The sequence below is a fragment of the Schizophyllum commune genome (genome assembly GCF_000143185.2).
Source record: "Schizophyllum commune H4-8 unplaced genomic scaffold SCHCOscaffold_5, whole genome shotgun sequence".
Taxonomy (NCBI): Eukaryota; Fungi; Basidiomycota; class Agaricomycetes; order Agaricales; family Schizophyllaceae; genus Schizophyllum; species Schizophyllum commune.
The window spans coordinates 513,598-534,456 of NW_026089542.1; the positions used below are offsets into that span (position 1 = coordinate 513,598).

General features: G+C 58.5%; 11 protein-coding genes and 1 non-coding gene across 12 annotated transcripts; 3 read left to right on the forward strand and 9 right to left on the reverse strand.

Annotated features, from left to right (window-relative positions):
- Nucleotides 1-217: 217 nt before the first annotated feature.
- Nucleotides 218-2,515, forward strand: SCHCODRAFT_02500922 (cysteine proteinase; the record flags this gene model as incomplete). Its single annotated transcript, XM_003036378.2, has 6 exons — nt 218-359; nt 409-491; nt 542-653; nt 707-1,080; nt 1,127-1,414; nt 1,466-2,515. The coding sequence occupies 6 exons, from the start codon at nt 218-220 to the stop codon at nt 2,513-2,515; spliced, it is 2,049 nt and encodes a 682-aa protein (XP_003036424.2).
- Nucleotides 2,516-2,744: 229 nt separating this feature from the next.
- SCHCODRAFT_02499140 (uncharacterized protein) lies at nt 2,745-3,762 on the forward strand (the record flags this gene model as incomplete). Its single annotated transcript, XM_003036379.2, has 2 exons — nt 2,745-3,624; nt 3,677-3,762. The coding sequence occupies 2 exons, from the start codon at nt 2,745-2,747 to the stop codon at nt 3,760-3,762; spliced, it is 966 nt and encodes a 321-aa protein (XP_003036425.1).
- Nucleotides 3,763-4,040: 278 nt separating this feature from the next.
- On the reverse strand, nt 4,041-4,126 carry SCHCODRAFT_t108. The gene has a single exon. It is a non-coding gene; the product is annotated as a tRNA-Arg (tRNA).
- Nucleotides 4,127-4,289: 163 nt separating this feature from the next.
- SCHCODRAFT_02621094 (uncharacterized protein) lies at nt 4,290-5,361 on the reverse strand. Its single transcript, XM_003037747.2, has one exon. It carries the CDS (start codon nt 5,235-5,237, stop codon nt 4,512-4,514), a length of 726 nt encoding a protein of 241 aa, XP_003037793.1. The 5' UTR covers nt 5,238-5,361; the 3' UTR covers nt 4,290-4,511.
- A 536-nt stretch (nt 5,362-5,897) lies between these two features.
- Nucleotides 5,898-7,985, reverse strand: SCHCODRAFT_02247103 (uncharacterized protein). The gene is made up of 2 exons (XM_050342187.1): nt 7,879-7,985; nt 5,898-7,831 (listed from the first exon to the last, which is right to left on the reverse strand). Exon 2 carries the CDS (start codon nt 7,733-7,735, stop codon nt 6,080-6,082), a length of 1,656 nt encoding a protein of 551 aa, XP_050200356.1. The 5' UTR covers nt 7,736-7,831; nt 7,879-7,985; the 3' UTR covers nt 5,898-6,079.
- A 457-nt stretch (nt 7,986-8,442) lies between these two features.
- SCHCODRAFT_02621099 (uncharacterized protein) lies at nt 8,443-9,684 on the reverse strand. The gene is made up of 8 exons (XM_050345035.1): nt 9,582-9,684; nt 9,342-9,519; nt 9,081-9,289; nt 8,967-9,031; nt 8,893-8,915; nt 8,755-8,843; nt 8,673-8,704; nt 8,443-8,614 (listed from the first exon to the last, which is right to left on the reverse strand). Exons 1-8 carry the CDS (start codon nt 9,631-9,633, stop codon nt 8,552-8,554), a joined length of 711 nt encoding a protein of 236 aa, XP_050200357.1. The 5' UTR covers nt 9,634-9,684; the 3' UTR covers nt 8,443-8,551.
- A 482-nt stretch (nt 9,685-10,166) lies between these two features.
- On the reverse strand, nt 10,167-11,024 carry SCHCODRAFT_02247238 (uncharacterized protein). The gene is made up of 4 exons (XM_050342189.1): nt 10,831-11,024; nt 10,591-10,719; nt 10,308-10,476; nt 10,167-10,252 (listed from the first exon to the last, which is right to left on the reverse strand). The coding sequence occupies exons 1-3, from the start codon at nt 10,928-10,930 to the stop codon at nt 10,391-10,393; spliced, it is 315 nt and encodes a 104-aa protein (XP_050200358.1). The 5' UTR covers nt 10,931-11,024; the 3' UTR covers nt 10,167-10,252; nt 10,308-10,390.
- Nucleotides 11,025-12,352, reverse strand: SCHCODRAFT_02247237 (uncharacterized protein). Its single transcript, XM_050342188.1, has 8 exons — nt 12,189-12,352; nt 12,077-12,139; nt 11,982-12,017; nt 11,748-11,930; nt 11,646-11,690; nt 11,549-11,584; nt 11,371-11,497; nt 11,025-11,093 (listed from the first exon to the last, which is right to left on the reverse strand). Exons 1-7 carry the CDS (start codon nt 12,240-12,242, stop codon nt 11,396-11,398), a joined length of 519 nt encoding a protein of 172 aa, XP_050200359.1. The 5' UTR covers nt 12,243-12,352; the 3' UTR covers nt 11,025-11,093; nt 11,371-11,395.
- A 305-nt stretch (nt 12,353-12,657) lies between these two features.
- SCHCODRAFT_01184549 (D-lactonohydrolase-like protein) lies at nt 12,658-14,003 on the reverse strand (the record flags this gene model as incomplete). The annotated part of the gene is made up of 5 exons (XM_050341192.1): nt 12,658-12,836; nt 12,889-13,084; nt 13,134-13,286; nt 13,337-13,829; nt 13,883-14,003. The coding sequence occupies 5 exons, from the start codon at nt 14,001-14,003 to the stop codon at nt 12,678-12,680; spliced, it is 1,122 nt and encodes a 373-aa protein (XP_050200360.1). The 3' UTR covers nt 12,658-12,677.
- Nucleotides 14,004-14,747: 744 nt separating this feature from the next.
- On the reverse strand, nt 14,748-16,230 carry SCHCODRAFT_02666334 (cyclophilin-like protein; the record flags this gene model as incomplete). The annotated part of the gene is made up of 6 exons (XM_003037750.1): nt 14,748-14,807; nt 14,861-15,038; nt 15,092-15,147; nt 15,206-15,600; nt 15,660-16,043; nt 16,098-16,230. The coding sequence occupies 6 exons, from the start codon at nt 16,228-16,230 to the stop codon at nt 14,748-14,750; spliced, it is 1,206 nt and encodes a 401-aa protein (XP_003037796.1).
- Nucleotides 16,231-16,366: 136 nt separating this feature from the next.
- On the reverse strand, nt 16,367-18,679 carry SCHCODRAFT_02621114 (delta-1-pyrroline-5-carboxylate dehydrogenase 1). The gene is made up of 8 exons (XM_003037751.2): nt 18,427-18,679; nt 18,264-18,371; nt 17,926-18,204; nt 17,789-17,874; nt 17,654-17,739; nt 17,093-17,603; nt 16,777-17,043; nt 16,367-16,724 (listed from the first exon to the last, which is right to left on the reverse strand). Exons 1-8 carry the CDS (start codon nt 18,484-18,486, stop codon nt 16,475-16,477), a joined length of 1,647 nt encoding a protein of 548 aa, XP_003037797.1. The 5' UTR covers nt 18,487-18,679; the 3' UTR covers nt 16,367-16,474.
- Nucleotides 18,680-18,877: 198 nt separating this feature from the next.
- On the forward strand, nt 18,878-20,726 carry SCHCODRAFT_02574428 (uncharacterized protein; the record flags this gene model as incomplete). Its single annotated transcript, XM_003036380.2, has 2 exons — nt 18,878-19,747; nt 19,797-20,726. 2 exons carry the CDS (start codon nt 18,878-18,880, stop codon nt 20,433-20,435), a joined length of 1,509 nt encoding a protein of 502 aa, XP_003036426.1. The 3' UTR covers nt 20,436-20,726.
- Between the last annotated feature and the right edge of the window lie 133 nt (nt 20,727-20,859).

The following is a 20,859-nucleotide window of genomic DNA, read 5'->3' on the forward strand; positions in this document are numbered from 1 at the left end:
AAACACGAGGCGCCCGGCGCGGCGCGGCGCGCGCATCTTGGCTCCCCCAATAAATGCCCTGCGCTTTATGAGCTTTCTGTCGGCCGACACCCGCACCTGGTTGCTAGCCCTCGCCAGGACGGACGCCTTCCAGCAGCTCTTCCCGCTCGTCGTCGTCGTCGGCTTTCCCCTCCTCATTCTCGCGTTCCCGTGGCGCGCGCTATCGAACTATATCGCCATGGTCTTCGAGGGCCTGATGCCGTGGAACTGGGGCTCGGGGTCGGCGGCGGGCGCCGGAGAGCGGGGGGTGCGGAGAAGGCGTAAGGGGAGGGGAGCGAGGAGAGGGTCGACGGCGAGTGAGACGGGGACGAGCGGGACGGGTGCGTGAGGGGACGGAGAGGGATGAGTGGGAGGCTGACTGGGCTGCAGATACGGACTCGGCGCTGGAGGGGTACTACCCTGGTCTGGTGAATATCTCGGGGACGTACTGCTACATGAACTCGACGCTGCAGGTGCGATCGCCCGACCGCGCGCCAATTCGAACCCTGCTTACGCTGCGTAGGCGCTCGCCTCCCTCTCGTATCTCCGCCCCCACCTCGACCTCATTGCTGCCAAGGCAGAGGCCCTTGATGTCGCAACCCCCGTCGTGGACGCATTGCGGGACTTGCTGACCCGTGCGTGGCCTTGCAACCTGTCCCCTCACCCGCTTGTCTGACCTCAGTCGCAGAACTCAACACCCCCCACAAACGCTACACCACTTTGAAGCCCATGAACATCATCCAGGTCCTCGGCAAAGCCACCGCCGGTCGGCCTAATTCCCTCCTCAACTCCCGCGAACACCAAGACGCGCAGGAGCTGTTCCAGATCGTCTCCGAATGCGTCAAGGACGAGATCCAGGCCGTCGACAAGGAGCGCTACCGAGATCGCGGGCTGGGTGGGCTCGCGCCGGTCCTGCCGCCAGAACTCGCGAAAGAGATCGGCAAGAGCGTGTTCGACGGACTGACGGCGAATCGGCGTAGTTGTGTCGTCTGTGGCTACACGGAGGCTGTCATGCACTTTGGCTTCGATAGCTGGCAGCTCGCGCTGCCTATGCGCTCTGATGTAGGTTGCACGCGTTGCTTCATCGAACTCCACCTGACCCACGCAGGGATGTTTTCTCGAAGTACTGCTGGAAGACTACACGCGCCTCGAAGTTCTTCGGGACTGTGTTTGCCGGAAGTGCTCATTGAGGGCGACGCACGCAAGACTGCAGCGCGAGCTCGAGGAACTGAAAGCGAGCGAAAAACCCAAGAAGAAGCGATTAAAGGAAGCACAAAGACAGGAGGCGCTCGTCAGGACAGCGCTGGAAGAGGGCAGGATCGAGGATGACTTGCCCGATGTCAAGCTGGACCGAGCCATAAGCCATGCGTCGACGAAGCAGGCTATGGTAGCGCGAGTATGTCTCTTGCTCTGCACGCTCTAGCTACTCACTGACGCTCGGACCCAGCCACCTCCCGTGCTCGTCCTGCACATGAACCGCTCCATGCACTTCGGCTACGGCGGCGCTGCAAAAAATCCCATGCGCATTGCCTTCCCCGAAATGCTCGACCTCACCCCCTTCACCACCTCCGGCTCCCTTTCCCTTTCCCCCACCGAGCAAATTTCCACCCCCGCCTCCACCGGCCCCTCCCGCGGCGCGACACCCACGCCCGCCTCGTATGCCTCCGCACGCACGCTCTACCGCCTCGCTGCCGCTGTGTGCCACTATGGCGCGCATTCATTCGGCCACTTTGTCTGTTACCGACGCATACCGCTTGGTCGCGGGCCTCCTCAAGTGCGTAGTCTCGCAGTTGCATCAACAGGCGAGGCGTCGCGCGATGCGAGCGACTACGAGTGGGAGGGCGTGCCACCTGCTGCCCCACGAACCGGCAGGGGATGGCTGAGGATATCGGACGACGCGGTGACGCCTTGTGGGATCGAGGATGTGCTCATGGAGCAGCGGTCAGTCTTCATGCTGTACTACGAGCGGGTGGTGCTGCCAAGGCCGCCGTACGCAGCGGGGGCAGGTGGGCGGAATTACTCAGAAGAGACGCTGAAGCCAAAGGTGGTGGAAGCAGAGGCGGAGAAGGGCGAGCCGGTGGCCAACGGGCATGCGGCAGTGGCAGCGGACGGCGAGGCGGATGGGTTCGTGCAGGTGAAGGAGGTGAAGGCGAAGGAAGAGTTGGTGCCCGCCCGGCCATTTGTGGGTCCGCGTATTGTGCGAAGTGTGGCGGCGGGGAGGGGCAGGGGACGACTAGCGGAGAGCCTGGTCGTCGTGCCGTCCGAGATGAAGCGGGAGGCGTCGCCAGTCCTCACGAATGGGCACGCACATCCTGTGAAAGCCAGCCCCGCCGTAGAAGATCTCTCCGCCTCTGCGCCAGCACTACTGAACCTCACCTCTTCACCGTCATCTTCCGCATCGACAAGTCCCACAACACTACCGTCTCCCTCAGAACCGACGATAGTTGCGCCCCAACCGCAGCTCGCCTCACCGAAGCCCGTGGATTTGAAGGCATAACCACCCGCAACCTCAACTCAGCCATACTCTACATCGTACATATTTATACGCTATTCGCTACCTGGCTATCTCCGTCTCGAGATGCGGAATGTACTATTAGATCTGCAACAAGCACAAGTACGGAATTGTGAAGGAAGAGAACCTTTCGAAGGCGACCTCAGAACTTGAAGACATTGACAAGCCCGCGGACGTCCGGCCCGAGTCGATCATCTCTTTTCCTCCCGCCACGATGTCGGCGCCTACGCACGTCGCGGGCTTCACCGTGCTCCCCGTCTCCTACTCCAAGTCCGCGACACACTATATCTACGCCCGCGCCCACCAGCCGCCCAAAAAGCAGCAGGACGATGCGCTCCCAGCCGGCCGTACGCTCTTCCTCGCGAACATCCCCCCCGACGCCACCGATCGCGAAATCATCACGTTCTTCAAGCCGAGTGGGACGGTCGAGAAGGTCGTGCTCGACTTTGACCTTGCGCAGGAGGAGGCACCGGTCAGCAGTGATAGCGAGGATGAGAGTATGAGCGAGGGGGAGGAGGGCGGGCAGGGGGTGGGCGAGGATCAGAATGCGGACGAGCGCCCAAGGAAGCGGAGGAGGAAGGACAAGAAGCCGCAGCCTCCGACTGTCGTCCCCCTCCCAGAGCCCCCACTGCGCAAGCTCGGCCACACAGGCCGCTCCGCGCACGTCGTCTTCCTCGATGCATCCTCCCTCGAACGCGCCCTCACCCCTCCCACATCCCCTCGCCCCTGGCCCACCGATCCCGACGCGCCGATCGGTCTCGCGCACTATACCGCCCTCTATGACGCCCTCCGGCCTCCTCTTGACGTCGTTCGCGCACACGCGGACACCTACATGGACCTCTACGAGTTCGAGCAGGCGCGCGCGAAGCGGAAGAGCAAGTACCGCAAAGGCGAGGCCATCGTCGACGAGGATGGCTTCACTCTGGTCACCCGCGGCGGCGCGTACGGGCAGACCCTCGGGGGCGGCGTCGGTGTTGCTAGCAAGCGCTTCCAGCAGACGGGCGAGGCGCGCTCAAATCCGGGACGCAAGAAGAAGGCGTCGAAGGACAAGGCGGGCTTCTATGCGTTCGAGAAGGCGGAGCGACAGCGGAAGGGTACGTGCATGCTGTGGTTGTCTTCCTGGCCTACCGATAACCGTTTTCGCAGAGCTGATAGAGCTGAAGAGGAAATGGGAGGAGGACAAGGAGAAGATCGAGAAGTTGAAGGCTTCGAGGAAGTTCAGGCCTTACTAACACCTCATATCGTGGCTGCATATCGACTGTTCTATGTTGATAGTCCTGGACCTGGTCTACTATCAGAACATGCACTCAGTCATTTGTACGTGGACTGAGGAGAGCCGCTACGCGGATGTGACAACGTAATGTAAGTGTGACCGTATGATCACGTTACCGCAATCATGACCTGAAGTTCAACATTCCACTCACTCGTTGTAGTAAGTTACTCGATAAGCCGACGCATCAAATTGGACAAAGCCTGCTCAAGGAGTGCTCGCTAATAACTGCAAAAAAGATGACCACTGCAGGGCTCGAACCTGCAGCCTTTGGGTTATACGTTGAGCAATCGAAGCCCAACGCGCTACCATTGCGCCAAGTGGCCATGCACATGCTCGCCCACCGGTAGGCTCTGTACACTATAATCCATACCTGCTGCGCGCAGTGAGGGACCACAGAAAGACAACATATCCTCGCAATTGTGCATGTAGACGATAGCAAACACCTTCGGACAGGACCGAAATGCAGACCCCGAGGCCTGGATCAAGCATCGGTCAACCAGGATGGACTCAAACAGTAATAAGAATTATATGCTACAAAGTGGTCAGAATACAGAATGCACAAAGGAACCAGCCGGAAATATTAGTACGCCGCGTCGCGGTGCAGTGAGTACATATACCCAGTCACAGAATGAAAGCCCACGTCCCTTCGCGGTTGTATATGCCAGCCAAAGTCACGGACTATCCGCATAACAGCAAGAAGTCCTTCCGTCAGAGCGTGTAACCGATCCACGCCTTCCTCCACACCGTCGGCGTTTCCTCGTCGTCCACGATCTGCGGTAATACGACGCGCTCCGGGTTCCCCGAGATCGACGCGACGTACGTTGCCACCGCGGCCAGCACCAGCCGCGCCGGGCCCGGATCAGCGTACCCCACGGCACTCTTCCCCCGCGGCGCGCACACGACGACGCGCGCCGCGTCCGCGACGAGCCCGCGCATCGGCGTTGGCGGTGGGCACGTCGCGCTATGGTACGGCAGCGCAAGTGCGAGGAAGTCGGCAATCAGGTGCCGCTGCTTGTGCGAGAGGTGCACAGAACGATGGGCGTCTTTGGGGACAGAGATGGTAAGGATGTGGGCGTCAGCGGCGGTATCGGTGTGCAGAGTCGCACCGCGCGTGGGGGCGTAAAGGATCTTGACAACGTGCGTAGGGGCAGGGCCGTGCGTGTAGGGGCCAGGAATGCGCGTAGACTTCGTGTCGAGATCGTGGAAGCCGATGTGGAGGTAGGGCATGAGCTCGTGTGCGTGGTACAAAGGCGCGGGTGTGGGAGCGCGGACTCTGGGAGGGCGGCTGGAGGACGCGGTGGGCTCGCGGCTGTTGACGAGGGGGTGCCTCGTTCTATTGCGGCCACGGGTCTCGAGCTCGTTCCTCGACGTCTTGACGACGAGTGCAACATGTCGGCGGTCGCGAAGACTGGTGCTGGACGTGGCGATGGGCATGACGAAGGAGATGTCGATGAAAGTGAAGGATAGTTGCTTGATAACGGATAGACAAGAACGAGAAGGAGTGTGGTGGTCGCAGACCTCTATATAGACGATGGACGTTGGAAGCAAGTCGCGGTATGCGGAACCAAACCTGCGGGCGCCGCGTTAATTGTTCTCCAAAAGGAGAACACCACGTGGCTTGATTAATTGTGTCCCCACAAAGCAGCACAAAGCCAATTATTGCACAACATCCCAGCCAGCCCTTTGAGCCGGACACCGGTCACTTGATAGTAGAACACTGAAGTAGAGGGATGATACAATGGGCATTAGAAGAGGCACAGGTACTAGTACAAGGATCCCAATACATAGAAACCGTCGTGCAGAGGAGAGAAACTAGGAAAGCGAGACAAACGAAGGTCGTGATGTGGAGGTCGTGTGCCGCGAGCTCGAGGCAGGCCGCGATATATACTAGACGCCCGCACGCAGGCGCCATCTATACTACTATCCAGTGTTCTCGTGGATGAATAAACTACTGGGTGCGAGGGGATGAGGGGGGTAGGGATGAAGTGCGAGAGGATTGAGGACGATGCGCGAGGATGAGGATGATGCGCGGATGAGAGTAGATGGAGAGGGTGATTGAGAGTGCGAGGAAGATATGCGATATGTATATGGTCGTTATTGGGTCGTTACAGATGCGCAAAGCAAGAGGTCGTTGAATGCTGTGTTCCAGTGGTGCGTTCGAGGTCCGTTCCAAAGGTTGCATGCAGTGTTGTGTGGGATCCAGTGATGAGGGTGGATGATGAGGGGGATGAGAATGCTTCGAGGTGTGGAGTCGAACAAAGAGGAGGGGATGCAAGCTATACCAGCTCCGACCAGCCGTCGCTCTCGTCGTCGCCGGCGAAGTAGAAGTGGGGTTTGCGGCCTGACGGCCTGGGCGTTTGGGGTGGCGACGGAGTCGCGACCGTCGCTCGCTCGCGATCATGTCGCATGAGCTCGATGAGTAACTCCCATCGGCGATACCAGTTGGTCTGCCAAGGAGGACAGTGTGCACCAGCGCGCCCGCCCGCAAGCGCCACGCTCGACGGACACCGCCCTGCCGAGGCCGGACCAGACTCGTTCAAGTTAACGTCCTCGAGCATCATGAAGTCGTCGTCGTCCTCCGTCGAGTGCTTGAAGGCGCTGGCCTTGATGTTCATAGACGCAACTGTCGCTGCACCGATGATACACGCTCCGCGGCGCTGCCAATGGCCCGCATGGGTCTCGCAGTCCGAGTCGTCGGACGAGTCTCCCGTCTCGCTGTCGACGAGCGTCACGTCCGAGTCATCGCTCAAGGAGGTCGCAGTCGTCGGCACGGAGACGAGCATAGGCTCGTCATCGCTATCGTCCGCGTAATCGTGACTAGGTCCAGCAAGACTTGCGGGCGCACGCGCCTTATAGGCGGCGTACTCCCGCGCAGTATGAACGTCGAACATCCATAGCGTCTTGTTCATTGTCCATAGCGGCAGACTGACGAAACAGCGGTCGATATGAGCCGCGTATGGGTCTCTCAACGCTGATAGATCGCCACGTCGCGGATGGATAGTGAGTGGTGGGGCGGATGGTTCCTCAATTATTGAGGGGCGTGGCGACCGAGACCAGGGCGCCCGGATGCAGTCTTCAGAGTCAGATTCGACGCCACCGTACGCCTTGGCGTCGCGGACGTTGTTGGTGTACTCCTCCCATTCTTCCTGCCGGACAGCCCAGAACCACTTGAGGTGCATGAACGCCTGACGTGAAAAGCCATGGTGGCGATAGCAATGTCTGGCGGTCGTGGATTGGGAATGGGTGGCGGGCTTGCGGTTCGGGGATAGTGGGGAGGGGAGTAGGGAGTAGCAGTGGCGGCGTAGGAGCGAGACCTCGTCTTTATGTTCGTGCTCTGCCGTGTCATGAGGGACAGCAATTAGGGGGCAGAGCGGTGATGGTGCCTGTATGCTGTCGGTGTATGAAGAGCCAAATGGGTCGGCGTCGATGTCCATGGAGGAATGCGAGGACGATCCAGAGGTGTCTTCATCGGCGGGCGCGTCGTCGTTGTCGAGGTCGCCCATGCCAAATGTAGTGGAGGATAGGCTTGTGGACGACATGGAGGACGCCACTGAAATAGATGATGAGGACGAGTCCAAGGACGGACATGAGTCGTAGGAATCGTCTGGGTTTGCACCAGTAATGTCCATGTCTTCGTCCGCGTCCATGTCATCCGTATCCTGGGTGGTGTTCGACCGCTCCAGCAGCGAGCGGGTCCACCGAAGTGTTGCGGCGTGAGCGCGCTCCTGCTTCAAGAAGAGTACTTCTTCGGGCTCGTAGTCGTCGTCGTCTACGCCGTTGAAGTCCAAACGCGCGGGCGGGCGCTCAGGGATGTCGCGTAGGTTGTCGCAGAGGTCCACCGGTTCGTCGCGCGCATCAACGATATCCGACTCGGCGGGTTCGGGCCCGTATGCGTATTGGGTGACCATGCAATGGGAGAAGGTAGCGGCCATGGGTGCGAACGCGTGAGGGTGGGCGGGAAGGGCGTATGTGTTCGCGGTGGGAGGCCGGTGCCTAGGGGATTGGCGGCGCGTCGGGGAACTCGCTGACTGGAAAGGCGTTAGGGGCGGTCTCTGGACAGGACGTATATACGCACCCTGTGCAGCGAGCACTACCGAAGCGCTGGGGCTACGGGCGGACGACGGGGAGAGGTGGTCGACGTTCGGAAAGAAAAGATTTCCGTCGAGTGGCTGGAACAAGATAGTCCGTCCATGTGATCTCAATTTGGCATCACACACGTGCCGGATAACGTACACGCGTCAGTCTCGTGACCGCTATGTTCGACTTCGGAGCGTCCCGGGCGGCGACACGAAGCTCTCCGAGGCCACGATGCACCCGCGACCCTGTCCTCGTTGCTGTTGCTGGGAAAAGCGCAGGCGCATTGCAGCGACACGTTCCTTTTAGCCCATGGTGCCCGCTCCGCAAGAACAGCATTTCGCACAAGCTCCGGCTCAACGTCTCCGCCGTGCGGGGCGGGCCATAAGTGCACCGCCTGCGGCCTGCCTGCCACCATCTGCCGGCACCGAGTCAACGTTGAAACCAACTTGTGTCCCCAGACGAAGCAAAGCGTCGGCGTCGCAGTGTCTTCCTCGTTTGGCGCTTCTCCTTCGCAACACCTCCTCTATCAGCTACGGTCAAGTTCGAATGATAGTCGGCCTCGAACCTATTTCCGTGCGCAGAAAATTTCATTGACCCAGAAGCACATCAAAGTTACCAAACGTATACAAGAAGCGACCTTTCATCGTCTGTTGCAAACCTCGCCAAGTTCCTCACCCCGACCAGACGGCACCGCCGGGCGGCGTGTAGCTCTGCAAGTTGTTGTAGATGTTGACCTGACAGATGGTCAGCATGCGAACGTCCGGTTTCAGTGTCGACGGCGGCGAGACGTACCGTGATGCCCGGGTCAGTGGGCTGGTAGGTGCCTGCAGGAGGCGTCAACAACCAGGAAGGTGCCGAACAAGCGCATACGTACCCGGAATGGAGATCGTCGGCGGACTCGCGCTACCACCGCTGGTGATCTTGACCTGCGCACAGCCAATGTAGAACTGAGCACCAGGGTACCTGCGAACACGTCTTGAGTGGGCGCTAATGAAGAAGACGAATTTCCTACGATTGTGCGACATGAAGAGCAATCTATCGAGAAGTGCATTAATATGTGGCGCGCAGTCGCGGGCGCGAACTCACGATTTCGGCACGAAGGAGGTACTCGCCCGCCGGCAGGGACGAAGGGATGACCACCGAGTGCTTGCCTGATAACCAGGTAAGTGCATGCTCCGCCGGAGGCCGTTCACTACTCGCCCTCGTTCGAGTTTACGACGTCCGTCGCCCATTCTTGGCTGCTAGGGTCTAGGAGTCCGGACGAGTAGATCTTCGTCCATACCTCGCCCTGCCCGTCGAAGCTGGCTGCGTCCGACGTGGCCTTGGCGACGTAGACCTGCACCGGGCCCTTGTGTCCTCCAGAGATCGCATCTTCGCCCGTACGCTGCGCGTGCTGATGCCACTCGAACCTTGGTGCGGTATGAGCGTCGATGGCCTACCATATACAATCATACCACTCACGTTATGTTCGCTCCCGCGGGAATTTCGACAGTCTCTACCCCCGCGCCGCTGAGCCCACCGACATTGCACGTCAAGTCCGTCGAGGTCACGTCCGTCACCGGATTGTTGTTCGGCGGAACGCGCAGCGCGGTGTTCTGCCCCTGGTCCTCCCCATTGACCCAAATGTACTGCATCGTGACTGGAAGGACGCAGCAGAACGTCAGCACGCCCATCATCCTCGCCACGGCATCCGCGACTCACAGTGTGCCTGCGCCGCCGCCGCGCAGGCCAACGCAACCAGAGCGGCCTTCATCGTGAGCGTATGTAAGTGAGGTGATTGACGCCGCCTGAGAGACAAACTGACGACCTACCTCTCTCCTTCATCTGCGGTTTATATAGCGCGCAAAGTTGACCCCACGATCGCTGAGCCTCTTCTGCTGCGTGCCTCTTCTTGCCCATGATTGTCGAAGCGTCCCTTACCATGAGTAGCTCTGGCGGTCCGCTACGTCGTCGTCCCTGGTATAGCGACCACGCGTAAGGCCCAGGCGGAATGGAGGCATACCTTGTTCACCCTCACATGCGCCATTAACCGAAGTTACGGCGCCTGAGTGTCTTCGTTGAGCGTGGATGAATGGGATCGCGGACGATGGGCTGTCGAGTAGACCATGAAGAGTACGTCACATGTTCTTCTCAAAAGTCCGGTGGCCGTCAGGTGTGATGGTTGAAGGAATGGACGTACCAAAATTATGGGATGAAGCAGGCCTCATGTAAGTGACGCTTGTGTCTGCTTGCATGACGCTACTGTAGAGAGAATCGTCTATAGGAACCCGGAAGGTTCTCCTCTCTCTTTCTTCATAATTACAGGGTTCTTCGAGTGATTTGCCAAGTGATTTATGCGTCAATCCGAGCCAGTCCAGATGATAAAATGCCATCTAATCAGGAATGAGCAAGGATCGAACACAACTCACGGCTCGCTGAAAGACACACCTCTTCATGTCTAAGGTCCATCCAGTCCAAGTCGTTAGTTCCTCACATTGACGTAGCCGATTTCTGGATACCACTCCTTTCCGTCATGGTAGGTATAAAGGGAGAAAAGACGCAAGTGAGGAAGTACGCTTCCAAGAGGTTGCGAAAGCCGTCGGGCTTCTTCCAGGCGCTGCGGAGGCCCAATGTTAGTGGGATATAGAAGCGGCACGCAGGATGAATAGGATGGATATCGGAGGGTAGCCCTGATCATACAAATCAAGAAAGAAAAGAAAATATGGCGCACCGTGAGCAACTGGGTATAACAGTGCAAGACCGTCACCGCCAAATCGTAAAGTTCCGATTTTTCGACACACTCGCATCCAAGAGTAATGCCGACCTCTTCTGGCCCATCCGATGAGGGCCTGAGCCTGCACTGCAGATTAAAGTTCATCAGCGCATGCCGCTCATGAGCTAGCCGCCCACGGGAAGCACGGAGGTCCATCGAAGTCTTCCCGAGAGAGGCAAGAGCAGATACGGCACGCACAAACACATGACGAAGAGAAGACGTACCGGGAGCCGCACAGTAATAAAGCACGGCGCGGGCGAAAGGGTCGTGTCGCCTTGGTCGACGCCGGCGGGGCCATACCGCATGAGCTCGCTGTAGGTGACACCCTCGTAGACCTTGGGCGTCATCGCGGCGTCACGGACACGGAAGATTATCTGCTCCCTGCACGAGCGGCGTCGGTCCCGCTGGGCGAGCCAAACGGTGGGTCGGTTGACGTGAGCCTGCTCCGGCGCGGTGGATCCCTGTGCGAATGGTAAGCCAAAGGCTACTTCTCGTATAGACCCGGATATGAGTCCCAGATGAAGATAGAGGGAAAAATGAAAATAGAACAATTGAGGCACTGGAGCGACGGTCACTTCGAGTACGCTCGGGGATTAGAATCGCTCTGGCCAGCGAGCCGGTGGCCTTTTGCCGAGATGAGCATGTAGGACGCCTTCGCGGCAGCCTTCTAGAAGCGCTCCGACGTGCATGGGAGAAGCCCGGAGGACCACAGAAACCGGTATAGGGCGAGAAGCGTACCGGTTCCCTTCCTAATGCAAGAGATCTATCTCGCGGACTGAAATGCATGAGATGGACAATCTGCAGCACCGTCAGTTGGCGAAGGCCGAAGAATACAAAAGCTCACTGTATGCTTTGAGTTCGTTGCCTACCGGAGGTATAAACCTTCGGAAATGCGTAACAAGAACTAGCAACGCACCGCTTGCAAATCGTCTCCGGATGGTTCCTTCCGCCGCTGGCAAGAAATTCTATGCTTAGTCTGGTGCATCCGCGAAGGCGCAAGAGCCCGTACTCACCGCCACAACGGCATCTACATACTTCGTGAGCCTATCCTTGCGCGTCTAGTCGACACGAGCGTCGGCGGTCAAAGTGTCAGATGCGGGCTAAAGGAGGCGTACCCGGTCATGGCGCCGCTCCTTCGGTTCTGGGCGATGCGGTGTGGGGGGACTGCTAGACCCGGGCGTTCCCAAATGCAGATGAGAAAGGAGCTCCGTGTACCCAGGCAGCGCTGACGCTGGAGGGCGCTGGGATGTGCTTGCTACGGCCTGAGACGACGGCGGGCGCTCTGGATAGTCATCTGGCTATAAGCGCGTCAGTGATGGAGTATGAAGCAACATATAACATGGACATACTTTAGAGACGCGTTTGAGAGGAATGTTTGGGTATGGCTGGAGCGCGCGCTCTTGGTTAGTCACCATCGTGCTCAGACTGAGGCAAGATAACTCACAGAAAAGCGTAGCAAACGTGCAAAGCGCTGGTCATTGTCTTCGCCCTCCAAAGCCTCTTGGGGCTAAATCCAGATATTCAGCGATCGGTCATTCCTCGTAGGGAGACAGTACCTCGCTGCTCAAGGTGCGCGAGCGCCTTTCGGAGCCTTGTGGTGGTGAAGACATTGTAGAGAGTAGGAAATTTGCAGGAGGTACGACGTTGAGGTGGGGCTGCTCGCAGGTGAGGTCGAGGATGTCTCACATATCCTGCGTGGACGACGGGAGGATGAGGAAGCCGGGAAGAGTCGTACCGGGCACGCTAGGCGGATACAGTGTATAAGGAAGGAACAGCGGCCACTCCCGTCACCTCCGGATGAACGTCAACTCAACAGCCGCGCGCGCATTTCCTATATCGGTCCGCTGCAAGTGCAGCGAGATAGCCGGCAGCGCTGCGCTGGCGGCCGTGACTCAGCCCTTCGGCGACTAGAGACTAAGAGATGAATCGTGAGCAGTGTCAGGAAAAGGGGGAGACGACATCGGATTCTCTTCATAAAGCTTGCTCGACACACGATAAAACGTACTCGTACATTTGATACTTCCATTGACCCCAGTATGCCGTCACTACTCGTGAATCACCGACACGCCTTCTGCCGCGATGGACGCAAGGTACACCTTGGTTTCTGCCAGGATGACGAGCCTGCCAGGACCCGCGAAGGCAAAGTTTGCGGTATTGCTACCGGTGTAGAATTTGCCGACGAGGATACCCTTAGGATTCCATACCTGTGGAATAGCCGTATGAAGGTAGGCACCGACACTCGCATTATGGACTCACGTGGATACCATCGCCACATCCACCGTACACGTAGCCATTCACGTCAACGTTGACCCCATCAGGCGAGCCCTCGTCGGAGTACGCGAAGACGCGACGGTTGACAAGGAAGAGGTCGTCCGTCACATCGTACGCATAGATCGTCGCTGGCAGCGTAGCATTGTTGCCCCAATCAGCTCCCAGCAAGCCCGAGTCCACACTAGAGACGGATTAGTGTCCTTCCGGGATGCTATTTCGTGGCAACATGCATATAGAGCGTCTTGAAGTCGTTGGAGAACGCCAAGCCATTGGGCTTGTTCAGCTGGTCGGCCACCACGCGTACGTGGCCCGTCGACGGGTCAAAGGCGTAGACCTGGTTCGGCAAGCCGGGCTCGGCCTTGAAGTGCTGCAGGTAGGCGTACCTAGACCGAGGCCGTTAGCATGCGGCGGTATGAGCATGCTGCCCACTTACGCAGGATCCGTAAAGAATATGACACCCGAGGAGTGCACCTTCGCGTCGTTCAACGCGTTGAACTCGCGGCCGTAGAAGTTGTCCAGGAGGATGGAGGCGTTGTAGGGTGGGTAAGGGTTGACGAGCACCATATTCGATGGCAGGCTGCCGCGGCCCTCGTTCATGAAAATTATGTTGCCCTTGTACGGACCGGTTCCTCCGTTGGCCATCTGCACGAAGTCCGGGAGGTCCACTTTGGGGTGCGAGACGTTGACGTCCTTGGGCGTGCCACCCATGGCTTCGTCAACGTCCTTGAGCGAGATACGCTCGATCTGATTGTTTGCGTCGGGACCGCTCCTGCCGAGCGGACCACCAGCGTTCGACGCGATGAAGACCTCGTCGGTGTCGGGTACCCAGACGGGTGCTTCGTGCGCAAAGGCGAAAGTTGGGTCGGACGAGATCTCGTGGATCCACGGGTTCTCGCCGATGACATTGTAGAAATCGTTGTCGAAGACTGCAAGTGGTCGGGTAAGCCAAGGAACTGCCTTGCAATCAAACGACAAATACCTTGGAAGAAGACTCCGGACGTGTTCGTAGGGTTCCAGGGGTCGAAGGATGACGCGCGGAAGCTGCTGTTTGTGCCGTCTTTGCTGATAACGTTGTAGGCCCGTGGATCGACGAACTGCATACGATGTGAGTAATAAGAAAGTCGCGTCGAGGGAAGGACACGAACGACTACTTGCGCGCTAGAATCGTCGCGCGCTGCAAATGTCAAAGAACTTCGAGGGCTGACGAACGTTGCGCGTGCATGTGCGGGTCTGCTGAACGTAGCGGCTGAGGTGGTGGCGAGGAGGGAAAAGAGACTCGCAGACTTCATGTTCGTGGGACGCCGCAGGGGGATCGACAAGGCGCAGGCACTCGCCTATCCCTACTGGCTTTTTATGCCCGAATGTCGTGGCAAAAAAGCCATACGCGCCTGCTGATTACCCGGCGTAAAACGTACATTCGCTCGTGTATTTTGCCCTAAAGCAACTTCTGAAGCCATCCTCCCTGATCCGGACCTATATCTCTCCTGATATCGCTCACGCACCCGTATGTTTGCCCAGGGAAAGTGGGCGCAAGGATCGCTTAGGGATCACGAGGGATGTACATGACATCACGCGAGGGGTAGACGGGTGCCGCTCGACGCGCTAGGAGCTTGCGAAATGCGAGGTACGGTCCAGGGGGGCAGAATAACCATATCCGGACTACCGAGACCCAACGGAGACCTGGCATTTCAGCGTACACGCAGGGGTGTGAAAAATACATACACAGCCGTGAATCTCAAACTCCGTAGAGGTGTCAATACCGTGCTCTGTCCCTGTCCCGTTCCCTGTCCCGCCCTCTGTGGCGGTCGCCTCTCCCGGGACTGCGCTCCCGTCGATAATCCCGATCACGGTAATCTTGGTCCTTGTGCCGTCTTTCCCTCGGTGATCGCGATCTTGACCGTCGCCTGCGGTCATCCTCGTATTTATCATGCTTGCGTGATGGTCGGTCTCTGGGAACGTCAAAGACCATCCCATAGCCGCCGCGCTCATCATCCTCGTTTGATGTACGATATTTGCGCGTGGCCTCCAGGTCCTCGCGTCCGGCAAAGCCTCCTGCTGAGCGGCCGCGTTTGTACCCAGGACCTCGCTTGATATCATTAGACCAGATGCCGTTCGTGCGGGCCACGGATTGCGAGCTACGCGTAATAGTCAGTGTGGGTGTGGGACGAACGAACAGAGATATTCTCACAAGTCGACCCATATGCGGCGGTCATCCACAAGGACGTTCTGCATCTTGAAGTACGCCTACAAAGAATAGGCATGAGCTGCTACCGAAGACCCGTATCACGATCATATGACTTACCTGCTCTGCCTCCTCGCGCTTGTCGAACTCGATGAACGCGTACTGCAATGAATCTCCGGTCTTCTTGTCGCGGATCACCTGACAACTCATGATTGTCCCGAAACGGGAGAATATGAGCTCAAGGTCTTCGTCGCGAGTGACAGGGTTCAGCTTGCACACAAAGAGGACGTTCTCTGGCGGCCGGACGTTCGCGAAGGGGAGGTCTCCGACCATCTCGAGGGTGAGCGCGGATGCTTGGGCTGCTTTCTGTCGCCGAATTTGTTCCTCTTCCTCCTCGGGCAGGGTCGCGAGCGCGTCTTCATCCTCGGCAATACGCGTCGAGTTGTCTGGCGGGCGTGTGGGGGATGAAGGGGGTTGGACGACGTGCAAGTCAGGCGGATCCGGGAATGGGTCGTCTATGGGGAAGCATATATGGTCAATACCGACACTTTCGAGCAAGCTGACCATCGCGCACCCAGAATCACCACATGCCGTATCCTGATATCCTTGAACGGCCTCCCATCCTGGTCCACATACACCTCGTTGATCTTGTCAAGCGTGTCCAGTCCCTCGACTACGTGCCCGAACGCAGCGTGCTTGCCGTCTAGGTACTCGATGTTGTCCGCCAGCGTGATGAAGAATTGACTTCCGCAGCCGCCCCTCTCGCCCCCCTCCACTCCAGGCGCGACAGCCATGGAGACAGTGCCCTTGTTCGTGTGCTTCAACCTGGGGACGATTTCCGGGACGAAGTAGCGGGGGACGCCCTTCTGCGTCTTCGAGGCGATGAGGGACCATACGGACTCTCCCCCTGTCCCTGTAGCGGTGGGGTCACCCGCTTGAGCTAGGAAGTCTTTGGAGACTATGGGTGATGGTCAGTAAGTATTGTTGAGTCCCTTGATGCAAGGGTACATACCATTGAAGAACGCGTTCAAGTTATAGTAATACACCTTGCATAGCTTTAGGAAGTTCTCGCAGGTCTTAGGACATTGCTGCGTCTCCAAGTCGATGACAATGTCACCGAGGGACGTCTCGAACAAGACGGACATGAGGGGAGGAACAGACCAGGTGCTTTCAATATGCGCTTGGACTTAGTCGTGATCTCATTTGTCTCGGATAGGAAGGCTTTGTTCATTCCTATCCCGAACTTCCACTGTTTGACACTGACTAACTTCAGACGCACGATAAAACTGGTTAGTGATCCTATAATGATAGTTTGTGGGTACAGCTTCCTAATATACACCCTTTGATTTTAGAGCTACAACATTGCCTTCCATTCCATCGCTTCAGCCCTCAAGCCAAGTTCGACGGGTACTGGAAGTCCTCGAGGCCAACGAAGTTGTCCTTCACGCTGCGCGCACTGACGAAGCGGTAGAAGATGCTGATGCTGCCGGCCTTGTCGTTGGTGCCGCTGGCGCGTGCACCACCGAACGGTTGCTGGCCGACCACGGCGCCCGTGCACTTCTCGTTGTAGTACACGTTGCCGGCGGCGTTGCGAAGCTTGTTGCTCGCCTGGATGAGAGCCTTGCGGTCGGAGGCGAAGCTAGAGGATCAGGTCAGTGAACGTGTCGGCGCACTTTTTGCTGTGTACTCACATCGCGCCAGTCAGACCGTACTGCGAGGTAGTGTCGATGAGGTCCAGCGTCTTCTCGTAGTCCGCGTCGTCGTAGACGAAAGCCGTGATGACGGGGCCAAAAATCTCCTCGACCATAGTGACGCTCTTTGGGTCCTTGGTGAGGATGACCGTCGGCTGGATGAAGTAGCCCTTCGAGTCGTCGCCAGAGCCGCCGATGAGGACCTCGCCGCCAGCATCCTTCGCCTTCTGGATGTAGCCGGTGATCTTGTCGAACGCAGGCTGGGCACTACAGCACTGTCAGATCATCACTCGGTTCATTGAGTGCTTCCACTTACATGACCGGGCCCATGTGGTTCGTCCACTCCGTGCACGGGCCGACCTTGATCTTCGCCACCTCAGACAGAAGCAGGTCCTTGAACCCGCCCTCCCACAGCGACTTCGGCACATACAACCGCGACAGCGCGGAGCACTTCTGCCCCGAGTACTCGAATGCCGCACGGATCGTCTGCACGACTGCGTTCTTCACCTCCGCGGACGGGTGCACCAAGTGGAAGTTCTTGCCACCGGTTTCACCGACGAGGCGTGGGTACGACTTGTACTTGTCGAGGTTGGCCGCGACGTCCTTCCAGATGCTCTTGAAGACAAAGGTGCTGCCGGTGAAGTGGAGCGCAGCAAAGTCGGGGCTGGAGATCGCCTGGCGGACAACTTCGGGCGCGGGGCCGGGGATGAACTGGATGACACCGGGCGGGACGCCGGCCTCGGTGAAGATCTGGTGGGTGATGTAGTTGGCGTAGACAGCCATAGGTGAGGGCTTCCAGAGCGAGACATTGCCGACGAGGACCGGTACTGCAAGAGGGATCAGACAAGATTTACATAGAAATTGAAAGTCCACACACCTCCGTTCAAGTTACCACCGATAGCAGTGAAGTTGAAGGGGGAGACCGCGAGGACGAAACCCTCCAGAGGGCGGTATTCGACGCGACTGTCAAATAATTAGTCCTGATTCGGGATCATGAGTGGGTCCACCTCACTTCCAAGCACCCGGCGCGTTCTCCTCAGGCTGCTGCGAGTAGAGCTGCTCGACGTACTTGACACCGAAGCGCAAGAAGTCACAAAGCTACCCTGCCGGTCAATGAACCAAACACACAAAGCATTCCCATGCACGCACCTCCGCGGCAGCGTCAATCTCCGCTTGCCAGGCGTTCTTGCCCTGACCCAGCATCGTCGCCGCAAGGATCTTGTTGCGGTACTTCCCGCTGACAAGATCCGCGGCCTTCAGGAAGATAGCAGCGCGGTCCGGCCACGGCATTGTCTCCCACTCCGCCTTCGCCTTGAGCGCGCCCTCGATCGCAGACGCGACGGTCGCCTCATCGGCTTCGTGGAAGGTGCAGAGGACCTTCGTCTTGTCGTGGGGCATGTACTGCTTGTTGAGCTTGCCCGTCTTGACCTACATCGATGAGAGATCGAGTTAGCGGAGGACGCGGGCAGCATTCGGGGGCGACGCACCTCCTTGCCGTTAACGACCAAGGGCACCTCAAAGGGCGCCTGCTGCTCCATCTCCTTCACCGCCGCCTCGAGAGCCGCACGCTGGGGCGTCCCCGGCGCATACGAGTGCTACATCGGTCGATCAGTAGGCGTTGGAAGGAACGCAGTGGCACGCCCGGCTCACCATCGGCTCATTCTTGATGGCCGGCACCTTAGGGTTGTTGTGCTGCGCGAAGACGGACATGGTGGTGGTAGGAAGCAAGAAACGGTGACTCGCACACTCGGGCGCTTAAGACGCCAGCACTGAGGTTTGAATTTCGCCGCGGTGTCGAGGTTCCGCGTTCGGGGAGGGCTCCGATGCGATATCCGGATCTAACGTCCCGAGTCGATGGGACCTTGACGGTGCCGATAAAGCGCCTCTCGAGCTCTTATCTGCCCTAAATTCGTCTGGTTACCCATGCTGCATATGCTGCAGCCACGCTCGGATGTGAAGGAAGGCTGAATTGAAAGGGAATACGCCGCCGACGGCGCATTTGTGGGAAATCGTCACCATCCGAACCGTGACTTTGACTGCGTGATGCCGGGCCGCAGCTTCCGGGCGCTTACTGAGCAAATGCACATTTCCCTCTTGGTTCATGCTTCGACGAGCTTTCGCGACCCCAAAGACCGCTTCCAGATGTCTCCGATACTCTCAAAACGCTGCTGGCAGACCTTTGAAGTCTCATGACGAGCCAGAAGGCGCAATCCAGCAAACCGAGCAGCAGGAAGCCGACCATCGCGCTAGCGCAAAGCTCTTCGCCGATGCAGAGCGCGAGGAAGAAGAGCTCAGGGAGGCAGCGCGCAAGAGCAAGCTCCCGTTTCTCGAGCGTCAGCACGAGAACTGGACTGGCGACGAGCGAATAGAGGATGCTGTCCTGCGCATGCTGGTCGACAAGTACAAGCCCGTCCGCGGGGGAACAGTACGCTCAGCAGACGAGAAGCTTAGGACAGCCCCACCGAAACCGACCTCCACAGGTCCTGATGCACTCGCGCTCGAATTCGAGGAAGTCACTCGATTGGAGACGAGGCTAGCTGACGACACGAGCGCGAAGATCACCACCAGCTGGAGTTCGACGATCGCTGGCCATACTCCCTCCGTCACCGGCTCCTGGGCCGACGAACCCCTCCTACCCGCCATCGAAGGTCACCGGCCATGGCATACAGAGTACCGCGCCCCCTCACACGCCGTCGCCTCTGTCAAGTTCGCGCGCCTGCCCCCTTCCCCTCCACCTCCCAAGGCAAAGCCCGCTGACGAGCGTATTGCCCGCAAGGAGAAGGAAGTCGCGAAGCGTACGGCTCATGCGGGACGATTGCACGGTGCTCGCGAGGCTACACTCGACTACAAGCTTGGTCTTGGAGCGGGACGTCAGAAGGGCGCGCCACCGACGGTGACGCCAGCGACTGGTGCAAGACCGAACCCGGTGAGCGTGAAGGGGTGGACGAGCTTGGTGGAGGATAGGATTGAGGTACGTCTGCGTACGATATCTCGGACGCCCCCATCTCACCTGTCCATAGCGAGCTCGCCAGAAAGGCCTGTTCAACAATGTCAAGGGCCGCGGGCAGCCCATCAAGCAGCAGTCCGAGGAAAGCAACCCCTTCATTGGGAAGGAAGAGTTCCTCATGAACCGCATCTTGCAACGGAACGAGGCCTCGCCGCCCTGGGTCGAAGTGCAGGGCGAGCTTGAGAGCGCCGTGCGTGCTTGGCGCCTCATGCTTCGTCAGGCATGGACGCGGCGCGCACTCCGAAACCTCACCACCGAGCATCCTCCTCAAACCCTCCGCTCCATCACCGCCGAGCAGGTGCGCGCCTTGCGCGACCCTGCATGGGAGGCGCGCGAGCGGGCGTACCATGACGTCGCGCTCGGCGAGGTGAACGCGCTGGTGCGCAAGTACAACGGTCTGGCGCCGTATCCGGTGCGAAGGCCGTACTACATGCTGCACGTCGAGCTGGAGCGGGTTTATGAAGGGTGCGTAGACGATGTCATGGAGGGACTGGCCGAGAGGTATGGGAAGGGGAGCGCACTTTCGCGGGATGCCAGCGAGGGCGAGGACGGGGAGCGTGGTGGAGGCGAGGGAGACGGGTCGGTCATGGGGCTCGGGGAGCTTCTTCGTAGTTGGGTGCAGCGCCTGACCGCGGGCTGGATGCGCTCGTGAGGTGATCAGACGAGGGAAGGATCACTTCATAGCGAGGGGAGCTCATGTATCAATTCATAGATGCAGGATCATGTCATTCTCGCTTGCCTGCCGTGTTTAGTTTCCCATTCCACGCATTGTTGTACGTTTCCGGGCGGGGCACGAGTCCATTGTTCTCAATTGTTCACCGTGTTCGGCAGTTTGGGAATGAGCACGAGGCGGGAGATTTTGCGGAGGTAAATTAAGCTTTCCCTCCGTCTCGCTGCCCTCCTCGTCTGTAAATTGTTTATCGCTACGTACCACGTCTACAACATACATGAGAAAGAATGCAAGCTCGCAGCAACTTCAGAAAAACAGAATGTTCCGTCAGCGGCGTCAGCGCGGTGCCTAGACGGGGGCGATATCCCCGTCAAATCAGCCACGCGCGCGGCATGAGTTCATGCCT